Source organism: Episyrphus balteatus, chromosome 1 (assembly GCF_945859705.1).
Source record: "Episyrphus balteatus chromosome 1, idEpiBalt1.1, whole genome shotgun sequence".
Classification (NCBI taxonomy): Eukaryota; Metazoa; Arthropoda; class Insecta; order Diptera; family Syrphidae; genus Episyrphus; species Episyrphus balteatus.
Genome location: NC_079134.1, coordinates 156,604,254 through 156,629,754, shown reverse-complemented (window position 1 = coordinate 156,629,754; position 25,501 = coordinate 156,604,254). Strand labels below are relative to the sequence as shown.

At 28.7% G+C, this 25,501-nt stretch overlaps 1 protein-coding gene across 10 annotated transcripts in view; it reads right to left on the bottom strand.

Annotated features, from left to right (window-relative positions):
- Window positions 1-25,501, bottom strand: part of LOC129921530 (potassium voltage-gated channel subfamily KQT member 4) — a 331,029-nt gene that overhangs the window by 120,483 nt on the left and 185,045 nt on the right. For 4 of the 10 annotated variants that reach the window (XM_056003392.1, XM_056003393.1, XM_056003394.1 and 1 more), the window contains exon 1: window positions 1,608-2,050. The exons of 2 other annotated variants lie outside the window; for them this stretch is intronic. In XM_056003392.1, coding sequence (XP_055859367.1) covers window positions 1,608-2,005 — 398 coding nt within the window. In that variant the 5' untranslated portion in view covers window positions 2,006-2,050. Of the gene's footprint in view, window positions 1-1,607; window positions 2,051-25,501 lie in introns of those variants that run through there. 4 more of the 10 variants (XM_056003402.1, XM_056003397.1, XM_056003399.1 and 1 more) reach the window with 2 other exon arrangements.

The following is a 25,501-nucleotide window of genomic DNA, read 5'->3' as shown; positions in this document are numbered from 1 at the left end:
ATTACATCAAAAAATAACAAATTCATTCCTGGCCGCGTAACGTCCACGTTTCATACAAACTTGCCCATTCTCCTTTAATTTTTTACAAAATTAAGATTTTTGGACGTCAAATATCTTTTAAACGGTTAGATAATCAAAAATGGTGTCCAAGACCTTTTTTGTAGAGCGTTCAATTTCATACAAGAATATGTAAAGAAACCTGCTAAAAAGCCGATTTATAAAAACATGATTTTTTTTAGTAGAAGGATAATATAAATAAAATGCACGACTGGGGTCGCACGAACTTGCTCTTAGAGTTAAAGTTGTTTAAATTTTTAAGACTTTTTATATAGAAATTTGGAAAAAAAAAAATTCGTTTTTTAAAAAAAATAAAATAAAATCTGAAATTAAATTGCCCTCCAAAACAAGTATGCAGTTTTGATTGATATATTAACATGCATTTTTAGAAAAAAAATTTTCAAAATCGTTAGAGCCGTTTTTTAAAAAACTAATTTTTTATAAATAATTTTTTGGAAAAAAAGTTTAAAAATAAAATTGGTATGTCATTTTGTAGAAATCACTAATAAACATCTAAAAACAAAATTTCAAAAGAATTAAATGTACCGTTTTCGAAAATTTCAGTTGTCAAAAATTTATCCTGCTCTAGGAGCCGGTTTAATTTTTATTTTCAGAGAATACATTTTTTGCAGAATTTTTGGAGTATTTTTTTCAATAACTAATCAAAAACTGAAAATAAATTGCCAATTAAAGGCGAAAATTAAATAAAATGCACGACTGTGTCACGTAGTTATTGTAAACTAACACTTATGTTAGTTTACAGATTTAAATTTCAAAGAAATTTTGTTGATGTTGGGGAAGAGCCGACATTCAGGGCAAAGTTTTGTTAAATAATTTTTTTTGTTATTAGACTTTTTTGAGAAAAACTAAAAGTGCAGTTTTACGCCTGCAAAGTTTAATCAAAATCGTTAGAGCCGTTTCAAGTTCAAGTTATTTGGTATAACTTGAAGAATTTGTATGGGGGTAATTAAGGTAGAAAAAGAACAAAAAAAAAACAACTTTTAGAATTCTATAAAAATCATCTGTACCAAATTTGAAGAAAATCAGTCCACTGGTTTATGGCTGTGGAAATGTGTACAGATGGACGTACAGACGCACGGACAGAATTCCTAGATGCACTTTTTCTTAATTCTCCACCATCGTAATGTTGGTTTTGATTAACACCTCGACACGAAACCAATACTTGCCTAGTAAAAAAAAATTGAACACTCATGGTTATGGCTTCTGGTCGATGATAACATCTGGCCCACCCTAGATGAAATCTCTAGCTACGCCCATGTATTTAGAAAGTGGTGCACAAAAATCAACTGGTTAGAAATATGAATAAAAAAGATTTTTTCTAAAATAATGTTACACATACGCCATAGTGACCTTGTAAAATATTTATTACCGCTGGCGCTGAAATAAAAAATTAACAAATTTGACTTTATTAAGTGTTCTCATCTGTATCATTTTTTCATCTTCATTTTCGTTTAGATATTTTTTAATTTAGCACATAATTGAAACGGGATCTGTAATTAACATTTCAATAAAAATAATAACAACCATACCTAGAAGTCCAACTTTTGTCTGAATCTACACTCGATTCATCATCATAATAATATCCAAAATCGTCATCATCGAAATCATAAACATCCAAACCATCATCATTGCGTCCATCACCATAATCGTAATTATCATGATTTTTCCAATATTTTCTTCTTGCCACTCTGTCACGTGATTTTATATCCAATTTGTTGTATTTGTTGTTGTATGATTGAATTGAATTTGCTTTAGCTTGTATCTGATCATAATCTTCGATTACAATAGCAATGTCTGGAACAACCGACGAGGCAGATGCCGAACGATTTCGAATACTCGATGGCGATGCTTGTCTCACACGGCCATTTACTGCTAATTTTCGTCGAAGATTTGATCGATTTGGTGATGATGGATTTATGTTTGTCATCTGTATTTTTCGTGTGAAATTTTGAATTTAGGTTATGAAATTTTTTTTTGTGTTTTAGTCTGCAGATGTTTAAATTTTTATAATGAAAAAAAAAAAATTAATAAAAATGTTTATCTGGGAAATATTTTTGATCTAAAATTAATTTTTAAGCAAAAAAATTATTTTTAGCTGTCAAGCGCATTGTAAACAATCATTTTGATTATATTTTAGTTTTTTTTTTATTTGGTTGTTATTTTTGGAGCAGCACATGCAAAAAACATTCGCATTCATCAATGAAATTATTATTTTTTTTTATATTTTTTGAGTGGACATTTCTTATTTTGAAAAATAATGTGCTAACAAAATTAGAAAAAAAAACATAACAATTTTTGACCCATCGTTTAAGTTTTAAATGAGTTTTAAATTAATTTGGTATAAAAAGCTCTGTATTGCTTTTATTTTGAATCTCAACCTTTTGAAAGGTTAATTAATAACTCTTATTTGTCGCCATTTTCAATAAAGGTTATAAAATAACCTTTATTTTTTAAAAAGAAAAATTTCGGTCAAGGTCTGAGAGAAACCTTTATTTTGTATTTTTTTATGTTTCGGTCAACCAGTGAGATTTATCGCTGAGAGAAAAAAATAAATCTCATCTGCAAATGTATCAATTCCTAGAGACATGGGAGTGGTGCCATATGAAAGCTTATATTCTTAGCTACCCGATAGTGGTATAATAGGGTTTTTGGATTTTTTTCAAAATTCCGAGAAAATCGCGTTTGAAAGTTGGGGTAAAATCTTTTTTCGAAAAATCCCCGAATTTTTTAACGTTCCTGGAAGCTAAAGCGCTTGAGAGCAATTTTTGGGAGTGATGCCAAATGATAGCTTGTGTCATTGGCCTACGCTTTGCACATTGTCAGATTTTGAAAAAAATCATCTTCCATGTTAAACCGCCACATCATGCCTATTTTTTCAGAATCGGGCTTAACTTTTTTTTGACCTTCAAATTCTCTCGGTTTGAGAACGCGTGCACCTACAGTGACGGGAGTGGTACCCAAATGTAGGTTAGAGTCCCCGGTACCTTTTGGCATCAAAAATTTTTTTTTCATTTTTTTTTTAAATTCCGAGATATGGTATGAAGTATATGAAGAACATCGGTCTCCTGAAATATTCGAAATTGTATTGGTTGTGCTTGTCGACCCAGCGACTCAAATCACAGTGGAAAACACATTTTCGTCTTTAGATTTTACTTTAGGTAAACGAAAAGAGATATAATCTTGGGTCTAAAGAACTTTGTGAGTGTATTTAGTTCATACATTATTTAATACATAAACTTAGAAAAAACATCCTTTTCATATTTATTTTTGCAATATAAAGACATTCTTGACATATTCGACATTTTCCTTTGAATTGACCATTTTTGATTTATTTTCAGCGAAAACGGTTAAATGTTGACCTTTTCCATTTATTTTTTTGTAAAAATCTCAACCATCGACAGATATTTAAAAAAAAAAATTATGTGTGCAATTCACACGTGGTAGAAGTGAAACCTTAAAAAATCATTTTTCTTGCAAAAAAAAAATAAAATAGAAAAAATCTACTTATTTTTATTCTATCACCTTCAAATCCATGTTTTTTATATGACAACCTATATATATCATCTGAAAGCTTGTTGTCTTAGCTCAAAGTATATATATCGATCAAGTCTATGAGACATCTACAAAAAGAGCTAGAATTTTTTGAACTCGATCAATTTCCATAAAAAAAAAAGCGAAAAAACACGTATTTTTATCTTCTCACGCTATTAAATGCATTTTTTACCTAACAACCTACAAACATTTTTAAACCATCTGAAAGCTTATTGTCTTAGCTCAAAATATATATATCGATCAGGTCTATGAGACATCTACAAAAAGAGCTAGAATTTTTTAAACTCGATGAAATTTCATTCAAAAAGCAAAAAAAAACATTTATTTTTATGTTCTCATGCTATTAAATCAATTTTTTTGTTTGACAACCTATAAAAAATTGTATACCATGTGAAAGCTTATTGTTTCACCTTGTATAATGATGTATAAATCTTATTTCAAAGATGTCTACAAGAGAAGTTAGAATTTTTTAAAGTCAACCATGTCGAATTTCCAGACTGAGATTACGGTACTTCCTACACTGGTAGCTGGTCATCGCCAACAGATCTCCACAGGTGTTTTGAGGTATTCAATTTAAGATTGTGTAACTTGTAGAGCACGTAGCGTTATGTGTGATATATCAAATAAAAGGTTATGTTATCAGCATGCGTATTAAAGTTAAACCAAATTTTTATGTACACTAGATCAAAAGATATAACGTGTGTTGGAAAAGAATATCTTTTTACCGTTATCTCCGAATTTTGAATATGAAATTAATTGAAATTTTGCACAATTATAATTTATTTAATTACCTATCTACAGTACAAATTTCATTTATCTATCTATTAAAACAAAAAAGTTATAACAAGTTGAAGTCGTGTCGCGTTTTCGTTTCATCTTGTTTCAAATCACTACGATACTAAAGAAGTTTTCACTTCAAAAATAAAAAATAAATCTCAACCGATAACCTTTATTTTTGATTTTTAAAAATAAGTCTCAAACCTTAACCGAAACTATTAAAGTAATGTGGTAACTCTCAGAAAGAAACCGATTGAAAATAAAGGTTGACTGTTATTTCTGGTCTCTACTAGAAAGTAGTTTTGCTAAGTAGGTAAATGGTTTCACTAAGGTTTTTTTTTTATTTTTCTTTATTCAATTGATGGTAAAATTGTAGAGGTTACAAAACCATTGTAAATTTTTTGGTTAAAATTTTTGAAAAAGCATTTCGCTATATACTTGAAAAGAATTTTTTTTTTTTTTCATTTATTTCATTTTTAAATTTCTAAGGCCTCCGTACAGGTGCAGTGCCAGTAGCTTGCATTATGCATGTGTAAGCATCAGCTTCAGAAAATTTCATAAAAATTCACTATTACAAAAATTCAAAATTTTCTATACAAATACTAATAAAAGTCATACCATACCTACAGTAATATACAATGGTCGGAAAAAGTATTTTGACAAAATGAATATTTTTCTAACTGATGAGAATAATCTGTAACGGTTAAACATAAAATAAGAAAATTGACGGTTATTTATTAAGTATATTATGGTAAATCTCATGATGGTCAATGTCAGTCATATAGTTGGTATTATGCTTCTAGGCTGCATTTTTTGTATAAAAAGTACTAATTTTTGAGGGAAAAAAGTATTTTGACAAACGTTTTTTTTCAACGTTGGTAAGGTAAGGGAAGGTAAGGGAATGCAATTTACGTGTTTCAAGCACGTATACAACTGACAGACTTGTTAAGGCCCCGATTTGTAAAAAATTGGGCAAAACGCCGGAACTTAACATTGAAATTAGTGCATCTTCTGTTGCAAGTCATAATTTCTGTGTGTCTGTTAAAAAATCTGTGGAGAACTGAATTTATCGCGGGAAACTAAAAATTACCAAATATACAAACACAAAAATATAATTATACTATTCAAAATTTACCACAAACGGACAAAAAATGAAAAAAATGCACTTGCAAAAATTGAAGCATTTTGAAGAATTCACTTTATCGCGGATTGAGTCCAAAAAGTATGAATTTGGAAATGCCATTCTTTCATCAAAAACTTTGTTAGCAAATGTACCCTTTGCATTGAGCTCAAAGAAGACAATTTTACCATGTTTATGGGAAGATAATACAGTATTTATCTCATAAAACAAAAATCGAATAAAACTGAATTCTCAAAGGAACATATTGGTATGCTTCTTTCATTCAAAAACAAAGTTTTATGGACCACATTCTCACAAATTTCTATCTCAATGATCCGGGAAACGAAAAGGAATTGTTGAAGCTCCGTAAAAATTTAGTCAAGTTTATTCCAGAAGCGAAAAGCACAACAACATGTCCCTTTGAGAATTACATTTTTTTTCGATTTTTTGTTTTATGAGCTAAATACTGTATTATCTTCCCATAAACATGGTAAAATTGTCTTCTTTGAGCTCAATGCAAAGGGTACTTTTGCTAACAAAAAAGAAGCGATTTTGAGATAGTGTATTTTCTTACAGAATCTATGTCAAAATTTTGTTCAAATCTTTTGAATTCGTACAAAAGCTCTATAACAAAAAGCAAAATATAAACAAAGATTGTCTAACAAAAAAAAAAAAAAAAAAACACATAATAGTTATAATATAGGTGATGTCACGGGCTGGGACAACTGTGAATTCATTTAACGTCAGTAAATTAATGAACATTTGCTTTAAACATTTAAAAAGGATAAAATGACGGATATTTTTTCATATTTTATTTATTTTTTAATATGCCAAAAATCAGTTTTTTTTGATATTATCAAATTTGGTATTAAATACTTCAAAACACATCAATTCAAAGTTTAAATCGAAAGAACTTTTATTCTGATGTGGAATAAAATTAATTTGATCTTTTATTCTTCTTCTTTCTTCTTCTTCTTCTTTTCTTATAAATTTGTACAAACTATTACTTTTGTTTTCAGTCATAAAACATCAATTTACCATCAAATAAATAAGATCTCTTTCAAACATTAGTTCAATTTAAGACCGAAACCATGAAATTTTATTTCGAAATGAAATAAGTCATTAAGTTTATAAAAAATTTCATCGGCTTAAATTTTTCAATCATAAACATTCCATCAGAAATCAATCAAATTAAAAAATCAACTAATTTCATTGATAAATAATATACATAAATATTAAATTTCATCCTCAATTATGTATTGAAATTCAAATTTTCTTTGAAGTTATTGCTTTTTGTTCTCATTTTTCTTCGATTAAATGATATACTATACAAGGACAAGCACAACTCAAAGAACCAATTATATATTTTCTCTTTATGCTCAAATATTTTATTGGAAATAAATACAAAATAAGCCAATAGAAAAATGAGCACAACGAACCAAAACCATTATAATAGTAAAATTTATTTAATCCTTAAAAAGAAAGATTGAATATGAAATAAATTTTGACCTCTGGCATTGTGTTGTTAGACAAACTAATTATATTTTCACATTGAAAATTCCTTCTGTTTTGATAGAAAATCAAAACCGCAATCAATCAGTTCAATTCTCTGCAAGATTCATCATCTTTTACCTCTCGAATCCTACCTATTCACAATTATTTTCCCATCGGCCTTGTTTATACTTTGGGGTTTCAAAAACTCAGCCTTTAGCTTCTGACAGACACTATTTAAGTCTCCAACCTTATTTCGAATCAATCCAAGCCACAAACAATGGGGGAGATATCAAAAGAAGGAAACTCTTTGCTTCCGGGTTTAGTACCTATCTATCTTTTTGTAATAATAAGCTGATGACGAAAGCGTGTTTTACCATCATCAGGATACATTGATGTAAACGGAATACTCTCTGACATCAAAAAAGGAATTTCGAATTCAAAGTATTTATAGGTTTTATTGCAAAACACAAAATGAGAAGATAAGCACTCAAGCTAGGGTAAAAGCGGGTGAGATGGCATACCTTTTTTGTTTTTGGGATATTTTTCAAAGTAAACCACATTTCATATTTCTAACAATGCAAAAATGTTCTATATTCAATATCCAACGTATTGTTTGTTTTACAGATTTTTATATATTAAATTTATAATTTTAAATTAATATAGAAAAAAAGTTTAAAAAAAAACCATCTCCCCCTATAGGGTGGGTGAGATGGCGCATGAGTTTGTTTTAGGTTTCTATTGCCAAATTCATTGCACAAATGGTTGAACGATGTGAAGGAGTCAAGCACCAATGCATGACATAATAGATTGCAACTAGTCGTCTTTTTTATAAAATTTGAACTTGGTTGAATTACTTAAAAAAAATAGTTTGAGGGTGATATGGCACATGCTAACACTATACTCGAGTAAAAAATTCTAGTACGGAATGCGCCATTTCACCCGCAAAAAACTGCGCCATCTCACCTTTTTGCGCATAATTCATATTCGTAAGCACCCATAAAAAGCAGATAGAACTAGAGCTCAGATTTCACACGCAATGCATAACTTATACCCTCTTGTATATATTGGTGTATCAAGGGCATCTAAGATCCCAACAACTCACAAAATATCGGAACAAAAAAAAAGAGCGAAAAAAAAATTCGAAAAAAATCATCACATTATTTGCTTCGAAATTTTTTTTAATTTTTTGTATCACAGATAAAGAAACGATTACTGGCTACTTCGATTTAAAATATTTAAAGAAAGCTAAAGATATTTTTCATACATTTTTAGAGCAATAAATGCTCAAGATATTTAAGGTGCGCCATCTTCCCCGCTACGCCATATCACCCGCTTTTACCCTATATCTACAGTTAGGGTTCTGGATGATGGACAGACAGGCATAAGTCGATTCGGTAAAAGGAATCTAAAGGAAACCCTTGCATTTTGATGATTTATCCCATTTGAAGGCCCCCCAAGGGATTAAGGCCAGAGAAAAGGCATTGAGATTTTGTAAAAGAAAATTGTTTATGTGGGTTGTATACAGGTATTCCTTTACAATGTTAGTTGCGTTGCCAATTTACTTTGGCTTGAAGAGATTGTTGCAATAAAAAATTGTTTTATTAAAAAAAATTGAAGTATCTTCAGAATTCCAAACTAAAAATAAAAATTCTTTCAATTTTTGCAGTTTGACGTTTTTTCTTAGAAGTTTTTTTTTTTAAAGAAATTTTCATAAATGTGGCAACACTTAGCACCAGCATCCAGAGACATTCATCACTCATGTAGATCAAAGTAAATTTCGTAATATTATCGATGTATCCTTTTTCAATCATCGAGTTGTTCAATTCAATGTATGAAGGATAACACAAGGACGAGAATGTACACGTAAAGTAGATGGATGTGTTTTAGCATCAGAAAAGGCTCACCTGGAATTATTTCAATTTTGTTATCATCACATTTCACCATTTACTCGAAGATATAAGAATATTTTCTATGCATTTATACTACTTGTTTTCTTCTTCTTCTTTTTTTTTATATTTTGTTTTCATTTAATGAAAATAGTGGAATTGAACTTGTATAGCTCTGATGTATATTTTTTACATCTTGAGAAAATTGTAAGGATTTCCAATTGATTATATTTTAAAATGGAAATAAAAGTTTATTTTTTTAAATTAAAAAAAAAGATCATACTTTAAGGGATTAAACATTTCAAAGAAATACAAATCAATAACTTATAATAATAACCAAAAAAGAGAAAGTGAATATGGTAGTATAAGTGAAAAATTTTATGAGTAATTGAACCTCAAAAAAATTCAACACTTTATCAATCATTGTGACAAAATTATTTTGTTCTAAATTGACCACAAAAAAATCTTACTTTTCTGATAAATTTGCAATAATCCCACCCGTGACAAAAAGTTGTCCAGCCTGTTACATTAACAATACACTTTTTCGTATACATTTGTGTGTTATGTTGATTCGAATATCATCCATAAGAAGATATTTTTTGTTAAAAATCCAATTTTTGTTCCACCCGTGACAGAAAAAAACCCTTATTTATTTTAAAAATAATTAAATTCCTTGAACAAACTAATTTATTTAACTCTTTGTATTATGTCTATGTAAAATTTGTTTGATTATACGTTGAGTTTAAAAAATAAATCTGCACAAGTGTCCCTCCCGTGACGACATTCAAGATGCAATGAACGCTGTAAACCTTAAATGTTATGTTAAAACACCAAAAATCTAGCATCTTTTTTGAACATTCTTATGAATTTTTCTCCTTTTTAACATTTTTGAATTATTGTTTTCAAATTTTGATTTAAGTAAGGTAATTGAATTGAAAAGGCATGTTGAAAACGACGCTGAAAATTTTTTTTTTAATTTTTGGTAAATGTAACAATTGATTTGCATTTATTGATTTATTTATGTTCAACTCTACTTGATTTTATGAATAATTTTATTCCGAAATTTACTTGGAGAAAAAAATCTTAAAAACCAAAAAAGTAAAATTGAAACTAAACCATCCACCGAGAACCCGTATTCAAAGCTAAAATTCACTTTTTTTTGGTCTTTATGAGTTTTTGACGTAATAATGTCTTATAAATCGATGAACCATGGCAGCCACCACAAAAAAGTGACGCCATTTTCTAACGTTCCACTCTCGCGGAAAAAATTTCTCGGCAAAAATTTAAAAATAAACTATTGGAGATACAAAAATCTTCTATAGCTTTATTTGAAAGATAATAACTTAAAACTTAATCCAAATGAAGGATTTTTAAAAATTCCGTCATTTAATAGATTAAAGAGGAGTAAAACGGAAAGATGAAGTTTGGGCTGAAATCTAAACGCGAAATTGTAGAGAGTTGATTTTTTTTGCTGTGCATAGATAAAACTAATTTAAGAATAACTGCATTTAAGAAAAAATTCTAAAAAATTTTTAAACTAAGCTATAACGTTTTGTTTGAACATTGTACACGTGTTGGGGCTATGACAAAAGGATGATTTTGGGTAGGGGAAATTTTTTTTGACAATTATAAAGAAGCCAGGTGAAAGATGAGGGTAAAAAAAGTAGGGGTCTGATACGGATTTTTTTTCAACACTCTGTGTTTCGAAATATGAATTTTTGAAAAACACCTTGTTTTTTAGAAGTATTTTTGGATAGTTTTTGATTTTTAGCTTTTTTTGGAGCGTTCAAAAAATCTCAGACTTATAGGACATGTAGGTTTTTGCCTTATGCATACATGTGCAAAAATTGGAATCGTTTAGTGAGTTTTGACTGAATAACGGAAGAAACAAGTTTTAAAAAAACACGTTTTTGGCAGTTTTTAACCAATTGTCATCGTTTTTTGTTTTTATCTTTTTTTCTTTAATAGATGCAGGAATAAAGTATTATATAGTAATGATATACCATGACCACGACTATGTATGTGTGAAGTTTCTATCATTTTTGGAAACACAATTTTGAGATAACGGTAAAATAAAATTTTAGAATTCAACAGGTTATAACTTTTCACCAAGAGCAGATAGAAATTTTATTAAACTTTTATGAGCATTGTGATACAATTACCTTGTATTTGGTATATCACACATAACGATAGACTTACTACAAGCTACACAATGTTAAATCAAGAAACTTGCGAAAAACCTCAAAACACCAGTGGAGATCTGTTGCCCCCCGAACAGCCACCAGTGTGGGAAGTACCGTAATCTCAGTCTGGAAATTTGACATGGTGGACTTTAAAAAATTCTAACTTCTCTTGTAGGCATCTTTGAAATGAGATTGATATTGATTGATGTCATATAAAAGGTAAAATAATAGGCTTTCACATGGTATAAAATTTTGTATATATTGTCAACCAAAAAAATTGATTCCATAGCGTGAGAACATAAAAATAAATGTTTTTTTTTTGCTTTTTTTAATGAAATTTGATCGAGTTAAAAAAAATCTAGCTCTTTTTGTAGATGTCTCATAGACCTGATCGATATATATATTTTGAGCTAATGATAATAAGCTTTCAGATGGTATACAATTTTTTATAGGTTGTTAGGGAAAAAAATGGAATTAATGACGTGAGAAGATAAAAATTCATATTTTTTTTGCATTTTTTGATGAAAATGATTGTTTTCAATAAATTATTTTTATACTTTTTGCGCATTGTAAAAATTTAAAAATGGTTTTATTCTTAAGAAGAAATATGCTTGGCTTTTAAATAGCATAATTTTTTTTGTAAGCTTTTAAAATAAAAAAAATTAATATAATGAGAAAATAAAATAGGTTTTTTTTTCTTGTAAATTATGATTGTTTGAAAAAAGTAAACGCTTCAATTGACTCATTTTAAACAAAAACACTTAACCTGTTTTTTGACGACGTTATCACGTAAAATCATCGTCCGTAAACGGGCTGTACAGACAACCTCTTTTTCCAACAAATCTTAAAACATGGATTAAAAACAAGAGAAAAATGCGATTTCTAAGCAATCTCCGATTAATAAATAACCTTCTAAAAGCTGAAAACTAAAAAAAATCTGAAAAAATAGGCTGTAATTAAATATGCACGTGAGATCCAGAAGGCAGTTAATTAAATAGAAGACAAAATCAAACTACGTTATAAACTTTCGCTAACCAGCAATGCCTTTATCAAATACTGGCACACATTTCATAATTCATTACATCAATTTACATTCAGCCATTTTATTAAGCGCTGGGCTCTGCTTCAACTCATAAATAGACCACGACGATACTTGTCTTGCGTGTATGAAATATTTGCTTCTATGAGCTACCACACATTGAAACAAACTTCGTGGGAAATATTTCAAGGAAATGTTGGCGCAGTCATGCCTTCTCTGGACAAATACCACCTGCAACGTTTAATTAGCTAATGCATTCGTTATGGATTATAGAAGGGAAAGGGTTTTAAGGGTGGTTACTGGTTATATTCATCAAACCAAAAAAAACCCTTAAACTCAGACCAAAAGTTGAAATTTTGCAACCAAAACTCTGAATGGACAGTGCGTGTGGTAGTATTTACACAACGACCGTTTTCCAGCCGCATAAACTTTTACAACATTTTCTGCCTGCAATCTTTTGGGGTTTTTCAAATTGCCCCATATTCAAGCCGAAACACACATAAAGATGGACGTTGAACCAACTCGTGGGAGTTCTTGTGGAATTTTTAAGTATGCTAAACTTTTCCATAAGTACCTTCCAACTAGTCAGAGAAACAGAAAGAGAGATTTCCCCATGAATGAATTAATATTTCCTTTTTGGATGGTTTGAATTTTAAATTTGATATCACTTCAACTAAACCAACTCGTATATGTTTATAGTGCTCTCTTTCTCTCTTCAGTTAGACTTTGAAATTGTTTTACATAAAAAGTAAAAGTTGAAGCGCAACTCTAATTTGGAAAGTTTTATTCTGACTTGCTTCCTGCTCCACAGACAAGTCGAAAGAAATAAAACAAAAGTACTTACGTAAGGGAGGGAAATACATATTTACTTGAATATTTTACAAGCAATTTGGTTTCTGACCCTTTATTATAAGAAAAACTACTGCAAATTGGATATATCATTTTTTAACTGCTGAATTTGATTTTTAGAAGAAAACTTCCCGAGTCGAACATTTGGCACTATTTGAAACCTATTTTAAACCCAAACATTCTCTATTAAGATTTAATAGACCATAAATATCACTTAATTCCTAAAGAAAATAACCTCTATTTAAGACCGCAAATAGTCGGTTATCGGAAAAAATCCCATTTTGGGTAGTTATTTAGGACCAAAAAAATTGTTACTATAACCCTTCTTTAAAACCTAAATATACTACAAAAACTCATTAAATCTTATTTATTCTATACTTATATCCGATAGGCTTTTTGTTTTCAATAGATTCTAAATATTCTTATTAGGTCCTACAAATTCGAATTAAGATAGAATAAATATTCAATTTATATAAATTAATAGCCGTGCTTATGTGGTAGGTAATTCAGTACTTAGCTGATTAAACATTTAGGCCGTGTGTGAGTTGCGTTAAATAGTTAACATCGTGTAAAATTTTTGACACTATTGAGGTTAATAAAAAAAATTTCAGCTGTATGAATTATTGTTTAAAATTTTTTCTGCGTTTTTTCTGCCATGAAACTCCTTTTTAGTAAAAAAAAAAAACAAAACCATCTGCAAAAAAAAATTTAACTCAAATTTAACCAGCCCAATAAATTTTTGTACAGCTGAAAATTTTTTATTCACCTCAATAGTGTCAAAAATTGTACACGATGTTATCTATTTAACGCAATTCACACACGGCCTTAGTACCTTAAACAACAACAAACGAACAAGCTCAGAACACGTTCAGAAAAAAAGTAAATAAAATACACGACTAGCGTTTGTAACAAAAAGTAAATACATACATGTTTGCTTACCATTGCAATTTTAACGATTTGGTAAGAAATCAGAAGAAAATAATAAAAAAAATCATGAACAAAAAATTTTTTAAATTTTTTTCTCATTGTTTTAAATTTTATATACACTTTGGTTTTTGGTACACTTTTCAAGTGAGATTGTATAAAAAAAACAACCTTGGAAATTACGAAACAAAAAATCCGCCCACCCGTTTAGGCAGCAGCTTCATGTACAGTACAGTGACGACACGAACCGACTCGGACGCATAGACCGACAAACGTCATGACGAAAACCACTTTTTTGGACTTCTCCATTTTTTATTAGGTAATTTTGTTTTGACACGAAAGCAATACTTGCCCTATAAAAAAAATTTGTGACTCTACAAAATGTACTAACTTTTTTTTTATTCACTTTCACTTTTTTTCTATTTGGATTATTTTATTTCACAAATTATTAGTTTTTCACACTTTTAAGCGTACGCTCTGCTTTTTCACAAAATTATTATATTTTTTTTATTTTCAAATATTTTAACTTTTCGTTGTATTCAAAAATTAAATTACGCGACAACACAGTCATTGATCCGCGCTCGCCGAATGACTTCTTCAAATGGCCTTCAATTTGTCAAGTGCAAGAGACAATGGCCGAGGTCGTGCTTGTTTGAACTTGTATTTTTAGAACTTAACTAGAATTTGGAGTTTTGATAGCCTCAAACTAGCTGAAAGTGTACAAATTTAGGAGTAAAACATTCAAGACACATGAAGTACATTTAGCACTTAAAAAGTGTTTCAGTTTTAATAGTCTCAACCTAGCTTCAATAGTGTTAATAGTATCTGCCAAGCTTAAAAAGATTTACAAGTACATAGTCAGGTCTAAACCTCAGGACACAAGTAGAATATTTAGGATTTAACTAGTGTTTTCAGTTTTGAAAGTCGTTACTCATCAGTCGTGAAGGTTTCACAGGAGATACTGAGTTTAGTAAGTATACAAAGTTCTAATTTAGGTTTATTTTATGATGAAAAGTACTTAAGTAGATTCTATAATCTACTTTAGGTACTAAATTCGTACATAAAGTTCGACTCGGGTTTATATGGTTTTTTCTGCTCGGTTCACTAAATTATAAATTAGCATAAACCTCGAGAATGACTTTTTCTTCCATTTTTAGAGAAAAAAACAACATTGAATTCAGATTTTATACGCTCAATTAGAGCATTTTTTTTAACTGAATCGAACTTAAAATTACTGGATTTCTCGACAGAAAAAAATAAACGAAAGTTATAATTTTGATATACATTAATACTAAATATATTTCAGAAATTCAAAAAGATTGAAATTGAGGAGTTAGTGACAGAAAAATGGTTCAAAACGATCAAAAACAGTAGACCAAAAACAGTAGTCCATATTTTATCCAATTTTTGCCGGATGCAATTTTTTTGACCATTATGTTGAAAAACATTTATTTATTGTTTATTTACTTAGCTTTCAGGCGCTGACTTTTCTGTTCGGATTAGGTAGTCGTTTATTACTCAAGATGTAGCCCGAATACTAAGTATGCTGGGAAGAACAATGACAAAAAACTTGGAAAAATCATATCTTGAAAACCTATCCATAAATATTTTCTTAGATAAGATTTTCGAGTTTTTTGGGCTCAAATCTATACGAAAAGTATAACGGTGGTTGGTGTCCACAATTTTTTTATTTTTTTGTAAACTAGTGTTATTAAAACAATAAATTAACTTACTTTTTTTGAATACAATTACAATTATTTTAATATTTAAAAAACCATTAAAAAAAAAATCATGTGAACAAATTCCCACGTGTTAGAAGTGAAAAAAAAAATCGAAAAAAATCTAAATATTATATCAATTTTCACCTTTCATATGACGCTTCAATCAAATTTCTACCATGCCTACAAAAAAAAGTAATAATTTTTTAAGCCAACTATGTCGAAATTTCGAAATGAGATAACGGTACTTCCTACACTGGTGACCGGTCATTGGCAACAGATCTCCACAGGTGTTTTGAGGTATTTTTCAATTTAAGATTGTGTAACTTGTAGAGCACGTACCGTTACCGTACCGTGTGATATATCAAATAAAAGTTTATGTTATCAGCATGCGTATTAAAGTTAAATCAAATTTGTATGTGCACTAGATCAAAAGATATAACGTGTGTTGGAAAAGAACATCTTTTTACCGTTATCTCCGAATTTTGAACATGAAATTAATTGAAATTTTATACAATTATAATTTATTTAATTACCTATCTACAGTACAAATTTCATTCATCTATCTATTAAAACAAAAAAGTTATAACAAGTTGATGTCGTGTCGCGTTTTCGTTTCATCTTGTTTCAAATCACTACGATACTAAAGAAGTTTTCACTTCAAAAAAAAAATATAAATTTTCAAAAAAAATTCAAAAAAAAAATCTGCAAATTTTCAATTCTTGATTTTATCATCTACCCGATTCAGCAATAAAAGGATTTATATGGAAGATCTTGGATAAAACTTCAAACGAAAATTCTAACAATGAAATTAAAATCAGAATTCGAAATAATTTTTTTTAAGACCGCAGAATTATGAAACGAGAACTTCAAAGCTTAAAAAAGACTTAAAAAAATTAACTTCTCAATTATAACAATTTTTTAACGTTATGAAAATATACAAAATACACAATTCTTAAATTTGAGCTCATTAGGAATAATTTTTTCTTTGAAAATAAAAAAAAATAAAATTAGGTACACGAGTTTAATTCGCTTCACAAAATAAACAAAAAAAAAAATATTCCATAGCCTTAAGCTCTCCTAATTTGCCAGTCCAAAATCATATATGGAAACAATTTCAAGAAATTTTTTTTTCTGGAAACACCAGAAAATGTGAGATTATAGAGAAGGACTTATTTATAAACCAGTCTCCTTTGAAAAAGCATCTCTCCATTGAAAGAGACATATTTTCTTATTTTTTGGTGTTTTTTTGTTGTTGTTTGTATTTGTGTCCAAAGTCATTTAATGAAACCATGGGTATCCCAAGCAACAGAGTCGACCTATTTTTTTCTTCATATATTTTTGTTGTTGTTATTTTTGTTAAGAAAGTCTGTAAGTTTCCATAAATCAAATTAGAAAGATTATACGCTTTTGTTTACCCTCTATTATTATATACATTTAACAAAAAAAAAAATACACTCCCTGGGTTTAATTAGCAAAGAACCCAATGATAAATCATTTACAGGCACAAAATCTTCCCCAAAAATCCTCTTCACACAAAAAGTGTATACAAACATACAATATAGAGGAGAATTTGGAGATATGTACTATAAACAATGAAAAATAAGGAAAAGAAAAAAAAATATATAACAACACAGGACCTCAACGCGACATGACGAACAAATATTGTCACATTTACTGCTCATTACGCAGCAAGCATTTAGCTTTTGTCATGGGACATAATAATATACTTTTGGCACCATTCACATTAATTCAATCTTCTCTTTACTCCATCAGGACATCAAGAGGAAGGACTATCTACTTTTTTTTCGGCATATATGGCAGTGGAGTGTTATGGGATCACGTACAGGATATTATTCCTTATCCAGTACAAAAGACAAGACATCTTGTTTGATGTTTCATAGTCGTGAGACAATTTTTATTATTTTTTTCTTTTTATTTTTTTTTTTTCTGGGAGAAGTTCGAAGAGAAAACCATCCAATTCGTGGTTATGCTCGAAGCTCTTTGATTAAAACATTTATTTTTTTTCTTTATTTTGTAAGCATTTTCATCATTTGAATTAGTGCTTTAGTTATTTTTTATATAGTTTGGTAGGATTTTTTGAGAAGATTGGTAGGAATTTTTTTTACGAGTGGCCCACGTAAATACCTTTGTACCTTTCCTTAAAATAAATTTTGTGTTATAATTTTTCAGAAAAAAAAAAAAAGAAAATATGATAACAATCGACTGACCTGGAGTGTATGTATTGGTTTGGTATGTGTGCATGAAGATAATAAGGCAAATAAATTTTTATACACGTTGTTTTGCTCATAAAAAAAAAGGAACAGGGAAATGCTGAACAAGCTTTGTGTAGGCGTACTTAGTCTGCAATAGTACTTTGGGAGTGAAAATATGAGCTTGATAGGTAATAGAATGTTCTTAGAATCTTCTTAGAATGTGAATTGAACAAAATCAACAAAAATCTATATACGAATCGTATGTTCCTTATATTTGAAGGTGTTTTGTTTAGATTAGTGAAAGATAGTAAAGTGAGGTCATGGTCCATTAAACATTGATAAATCTCTTTAGGTAAGTATGTTTTGGCACTTAAAATTGGATTGATATTACAGTTTATGAAATTAGTACAAAGATTTATCAACAACAGTGTCCTGGCTCAAAACTAACGTGACCATAACTTATTGGTTCTCGAATGGTGATGACTTGCATTCAAATTAAATTTCAGAACTACCTATGGGATCAGATATCGGGTTTGATGACTAAGTTTTATGAACTAATTAGTTAAACCTTTTGGTATCCTAAATTTTAAAATTGTTAAAAAACTAAAAATAAACCATTTTATAGATTAAAAAAAATATTTCTTTTTTGAAAAATCTGTATTTTCAAAATGAGTGGATTACCTACTACTTTTTTCAGAACGGCATGGCAATTTTTTTTTTTTTTAATATTGGAAAATTTTAAAAGCTGTTTAAATAAAAATGTTCCATTGTGTGGCAAGTACTTGTTCTTCTTGTTTAAAGTATCTAAATATTTATATATCTTTTAAAAACTATGGGAAATTAAAGATTTTGGTTGCAGATTTTTCCAACAATTTCAAAAATGAAATTTGTTCCCGAATTTGTATTCTTTTTTTTAAGTTCTATTTAAGCTGAATAAATAAAGACAAATAATAATTTTAATGAAATTTAATTTTTCGCACAAAAGCTAACTTTTACAGCCCCATATTTAACAGTGGCGTAACCAGAAAAAAATTTGAAGGGGGCTGGAAAATTTTTCAAAAATTTTTTAGAGGGTGAATTTAACTATAACGTAAAATTTTTCTGTCTTTTTATATTCATCTTCATCAAACTGATATAGTAGCATTTTACCGTTCTCGACAGCTTCGTACTGCTGTCTCCTCCTTTTACATTTAAAGTACCTAGTGTTTTTTTATTTTTTCAAAGTTCTTGTGACCCAAACATTTTACACAAACAGCTACCACAAGAAGTTGAGATCATCCATTTTTATTTTGTTTCTAAAGTGAAATTACTGCTGCTTTGAGCATGGATGTAATTTTATAATTTTAATGGAAAAAGCAAAATTTAAAAGAAAAAATAAGAAGACACATTTTGCTAGTCAAATCAAATATGTAAATAAAATGCAGAGCATGGGCGATATTATTGCAAGTTTTAAAAGAAAAATTAATTAGGTTAATTTAGATTCATTGAAAAAAGTACCAAATTCACGAACAGAAACAAAGTGAATTGAATTCCATCAGAAAATCTAAATAAGTGAAATGCAGAACACCTAATTTTATACTTTCGGCAAGTGAATGCGCAAAAAGTGAACCTAAAATGTTCAAAAACTTGTTTTCAATGAAATTCATTTTGATTTCTAATCCGAAATATATATTTTTTGTAATGTGCTGCTTTTTTAATACAAAAATACAAAACAAAGGGCAACCATTAATTATGTTGACCACTAACATTCTGGAATATCAAAAATTTCTATTTCCAATATCTGTTAGAAAATATTATTTTTGAAAAAAAAAGTAAATACCTATAGGTATACTTAAGACGATAAAATACGGAGTTTTGAGGTTGCATAAGAAATTTTGCAAAATTTAACGGTGATGTAATTCGACGTCAAAATACAAAAAAAATTATCTGAAGAATTCCGAATTGTACTAAAATCAGAAAAAAATGTACGCCAATCCCCTTTGCCCCCCCCCCCCCCCTGAAACTGATATTTAATTGTGCTTTTTGTCAGAATAACGTAATCAACACATAGCGAAAGTTTAAATGAATTTCATAAGTGATATCCTGAACATTACTTTTCAAGAAGCAAATATTGAAAGCGACTTCAAAAACGCATGAAATTTTTTTTCATTCAATATATCACCTTTAAGGTTTTTGCTAATTGGTTGGAATGTAATAAAAACAAGTTGCAGATTATTTTTAACCATTATAAGTACATTAAAAATCTCCATACAAATTTCAAATATTAAACGTTTAATTCATACAAAACATTGTCACAGAAGAATAAGAATGCTGATAGCTAATAAATCGCAACTAAAAATATCTCCAATATTAAACAAAAAAATATTTCATCAGGTTTTGTTTTTATTATAAGAAAAAGTTCATTTAGAAAAAATGACAATAAACATTCAATTATTTAAAAAAAAGTTTGTTATTATTTTTTTAATTATAGTTAAAAACAAAAACGTATTAAAAAATAAACAAACAAACAATTAAACAAAACATTTTTAATTCTGCACAATTTTAATAAAACAAAACAAAAGACAGCAGCAGTTATTAAGCGAATAAAGCTCTTTTTGCCATTAAGTAGAAAAATAAATTTTCAAAAATTACACCACTCACTTAAATATCTTTTGAATTTTCTTAAAATATTAAAAACAAAATTAGGAATTTATTCATAGGTATGAACTGAACTAAAAAAAAATCAACTATTTTCCATAATTTATAATATATAATTTAATTTATGACATATTTTTAATTCCACGTAAAAACAAGTGTTTCATCCGTTTAAAATAAATAAATAAATTATCTACGATTTTGTGCACTTTAAATGTTTGTTTTTGTTTTTTTTTTTTAATTTCCAAAAACTAAGTGTATTCTTGAAAAATATATTCTCCGTCATTTATTTCCCCGGGCAATTAACGCTCGTGAACCGTAAAATATTTTGCCAGAGACCGTGAATATTAACACAAAAGATACACCGTGTTCCGTTTCTATGGTATCCTGCATTCGGACTGAAAATATTTTTTCAGTTCAAATTCTCTAGCAGAGATGCGGGATTTGGCTTTTGACTAATCAATTAATACTGGCATCACTAGACTATACTATCTGTGATTCAGGGTTTTGTTTTCTGATTCTTCCAGCTGACGATTGGAAATCAAATTGGAAAGAATAACTTTTTTGTTTTTATTTGTTTCTCTTTTTTTTTTAAACAAAATTGCTTGTTTTAAGAGTGTGAGCTTGTTAATTTTATTATTTCAGCCGTGAGGTAGCTTACTCGTAAATGATACAATATTTGTTGTTAATATTGAGATTTTATCACACCTCAGATACTAAACATATGCGTGTTTTGAAAATCTTTATCCGCGGCCAATATTGCCAGATACTGACAAATGTTCTGTATAAAATAATTTCTTAATTTCCTAATTTTTTATTTTTTTGTTTTTCGCAATTTGTTTTTTTACAAGAAAAATTTTGTATGAAAATTAATTTAACCATAATTTTTTTTTAGAAAATGTAATTTTTTTAAACATTATTTTGCATTATTTTAAATATAAAATTAAAAATTTGACCAAACCTTCAAAAATTTTAATTTATAAAAAACCCACCTAACTTAAGTAATTTTCTGAGGTTAATTAACTCTTTTTATTCATCTAAATTAATGTTGTTTAAAAAACCCCAATTGGCAACCATGGTTGTTCTAATCTGTCTGGTGATTTGAAAATTCATCGCTCATTTATTCGAGATTTTATTTTGTCTCTGTCAAACAATAAAAAAAAAAAAAAAAAAATATAACATCTGAAAGTGTGAAAAATATCTGACGTCAGTTTTTTTTTGGATAATATGCGGCGCTGAGAGAAAGCGACGGATGCAGACTTTTTGACTGATATAATGTTTAGATAGAGAAAAAGAAATTTTATGTTTTTGTTTTTTGTTTTGAAAAGAGAAAAAAACGTCATCATGAAAAAACAAACAAACAAAAAAATTATGATTTTGTAGGAGAATATTTTTAGCAGAACATCAAATGATATTTTGTGTATCACTTAATAAATATCTGACAGGTGGAAGTTTGAGTATAAACTGAAAGAAATGAACCCTTATCAATGTCAAGGACTTATAATGTATGTGATGCCAGAGGAAGTCAATGATGGATTTGACAGCTCTTTTGATATAATTTTGAAATTACATTTTCGGAAAATGGCAATTTTTGTTTTGAAAAAAGTTTAATGCGTTGTAAGTACCAGATTGAAATACCGCATACATATATGCATTTAAATATTGTTTTCATTATTAATTTTCCTTTAGAAAGGTCCCTTTCTTGCACATTTTGGACATTTTGACGTGATAACGTCTTATAAATAGATGAACCATGGCAGCCACCACAAAAAAGTGTCTACATTTTCTCCCGTTCCACTCTCGCACTTTCGCAGTGCGGCAAAAATTAATGGTTTTCTAAAACTAAAACATGAGGTAAACCTTTGACAAAGTAGTGATTATAGGTAAGGAATTTTGTTTTGACAATTTGAAAAACGTCATTCGAATGATAATAAAAAAAAGTTAGGTCTCTGATACAGATTTTTTTTTAATTAAAGTGAATCTTCTTCGTTGGCTATAGGTCTTGATTTGAGTCTATCTTTTCTTCTTTGTCGACGTTTCACGTGTGCTTACACGCTTCTTCAGGACTAAGAAAAATAATTCTATAAAGCTCTAAAAACGTATAGAATAAATACTTATCTTGAATCCTCTAATGATCCCCAATTGATTGCAGTTGATTAAAGTTTAGGTTTTTTTATCAAGCTTATATATTTTGAAAATCAATAAAAAATGTCTTGAAAAATACGTTTTTAATTATCAAAATTTCAAAACATAAAAACTTTTTTAATTATTTGATAAGAAATTCAAAAATGTTTCTTATCAAATTGAGTTGATAATTCAACTTAAAAAATTCCTTTTAACAAACTGACTATAAATACTACTAAGCCCTTCACAATCCGATCTCTTATTTACGGTGTTGTCTGTATCTAAAATATGTAACATTTCTAATATCATTCTCTTATTATAATGCTTTTCTGATTGTAAAATATCTACATTGTTATAATCTGGCCTATGTCCCTCACCTATACAATGCAAAGCTAGAGCAGTTTTTTCAGAATGCCCGTTATTGATATCCGATCTATGACCAGCTATACGATTTTTTAGCTTCTGCATGGAAGTACCTACATACACTGATGGACAAAAATTTGATCCATCACCTAAACATTTGATTTTATATACTATATCTGATTTATCGTTTTTAGAAAATTCACCTTTTAAATTAGAAAAAAGTGAATTTCTCAAAACATTTACTGATTTAAAAGCTAAGCGAATCCTATCTTTGTTTCTAATAGGAGCATCTTGAAGTCTCTTCGAAAGATTAGGAATATACAAACAACTCCTGTAGGAAAACTGTGTTGTATTTGTAACTAAATTTGGTCTAACCAACGGGTTGAAATATTGGTTCAACAAACTTTTTATTATATTTATTGGAAAAGAATTTGATAGTAAAGTATCCATGATTTTGTTAATGTTATTCTGACGAAAGGCAATATCACTGATATCCAATACTCTGGTTATAAAATTTTTTGCTGTATTAATAATGATCTGTTTTGGCTGTTGGGAATTATAATTAATGAGGCGACCTGAAGATGTTGGTTTTTTATACCAATCAAATATCAAACGGTTATTTTTCCTAATTACAAGCACGTCAAGGTACGGAAGTTTTTCATTATTTTCATATTCAACTGTAAATTGAATTTTTGGATGAAAACCATTCAATGCATCTAAAATTGAATTAACATGACTAGATTTAAGTATAACAAAAATGTCATCCACATATTTTGTAATAATTTTAGGTTTAAATGAAATATTTTCAAAAACATTATCCAATAATGCTTCCATTACAATGTCTGCCAATATGGGAGATGCAGGACTACCCATCGGAACTCCTTGTTTTTGTTGATAAAATGTTTTATCAAATTCCAAATAATTGTTATCTATTACACAAAATCGCAATATTTCTAAGAATTTTATTTTCGGCATTCTCGTATGATATTTAATGATATCCCAACTTTTCTCAACCAACTCTAGTGCTAATGGAATAGGAATGTTAGTGAACAATGACACAACATCAAAAGAAACAAGAATATCATCCTGTTCTAATACAATTGGTGATACTGTTGAGATAAACGATGATGCGTTTTTTACATTATATTTGGAGTTAACAGTTACATTTTTTAGAATATTAACAATATATTTCGATAACTCATAGCAAGGAACTTTTAGTGATGAACAAATTGGTCTTAGAGGTACATTTGGTTTATGTATTTTAGGCAAACCATAAATTTTTGGACTATTAGCAACATAAGTCGTCAAACATTTTTTCTCTGATTCATTAATAAATTTATTTATGAATAAGTCTTTAACAAGTTTATTATTTCGACTTTGAACTTTGTTTGTTGGGTCGCTTCTTAAAATTGAATATGTATTCCTATCAGCCATCATATTATTCATTTTATTAAAATAATCAGTTTTTAAAATTGCAACTGTAACATTGCCTTTATCAGCCGGAACAATGTAAATCTCTGGATGTCTTTTCAAAAACTTTTTGGTATCATTAAATATTTTATTCAAATATTTATCAAAAGGTGGAATTGATACACATCGAAGATGATTTTGAAGAATTTGTGTGAAACAAGACCGTGCAGGTTCTTGTTCACTTTGTTCCTTACTTTTAATAATTTCTTCCCCATCTGCTATAATTTTAAATAATGGGAAATTTTCTTTCGAAACTGGTAAAGCAAATTTTGGTCCTAATGAGAGAAGCCACTTAACATCCTCAGGAAAATCTGTTTGTGTTTTATTTACAAACCAATTTTCTTGAAAATGTACTCTCATTTCTTGCCTAAGTTTAGACTTGAGCAATTCAAGTTTACTCTTTTGTGTTAATTTAGTGCTATTATTGATTTTATTTTTTGTTAATTCCTGACTATTAAAGAAATTAGTATATTCATTAATCAATAACCTATTTTTAATTTTATTTTCTAAAATTACCAATAACCTCTGTTGTGATTTTATTTGAGATTGTTTCAACGATATTGATATGTTTAACAACTTCAAATGGTATTTCCTTGAAGTTGACGAAAGTTTCTTTTTTAAACCTACTTCAAAATGTTCATTTTCAAAATCAAATATCGTTGAAACATTTTTTGTAGAGTTTTGGACAAATTCCGGAATCAATCCAAATTCTCTACATTTAAGTAAGAAAACTAATGTATTTTTATTTTTAACATGACTCACCCCAATTCTGCTATAGGTTTTTAAACTCATACATACTTCGCATCCGTATTTTAAGGATATATAATTGTAGAAACTCATTTTTAAATTTGATTGTAGTACGGCGTGCCTTCCGTAATAATAAATACTTCCTTATTCCGTGACCTTTCTTTTTAAATAAAGTGAATCTTCTTCGTTGGCTATAGGTCTTGATTTGAGTCTATCTTTTCTTCTTTGTCGACGTTTCACGTGTGCTTACACGCTTCTTCAGGACTAAGAAAAATAATTCTATAAAGCTCTAAAAACGTATAGAATAAATACTTATCTTGAATCCTC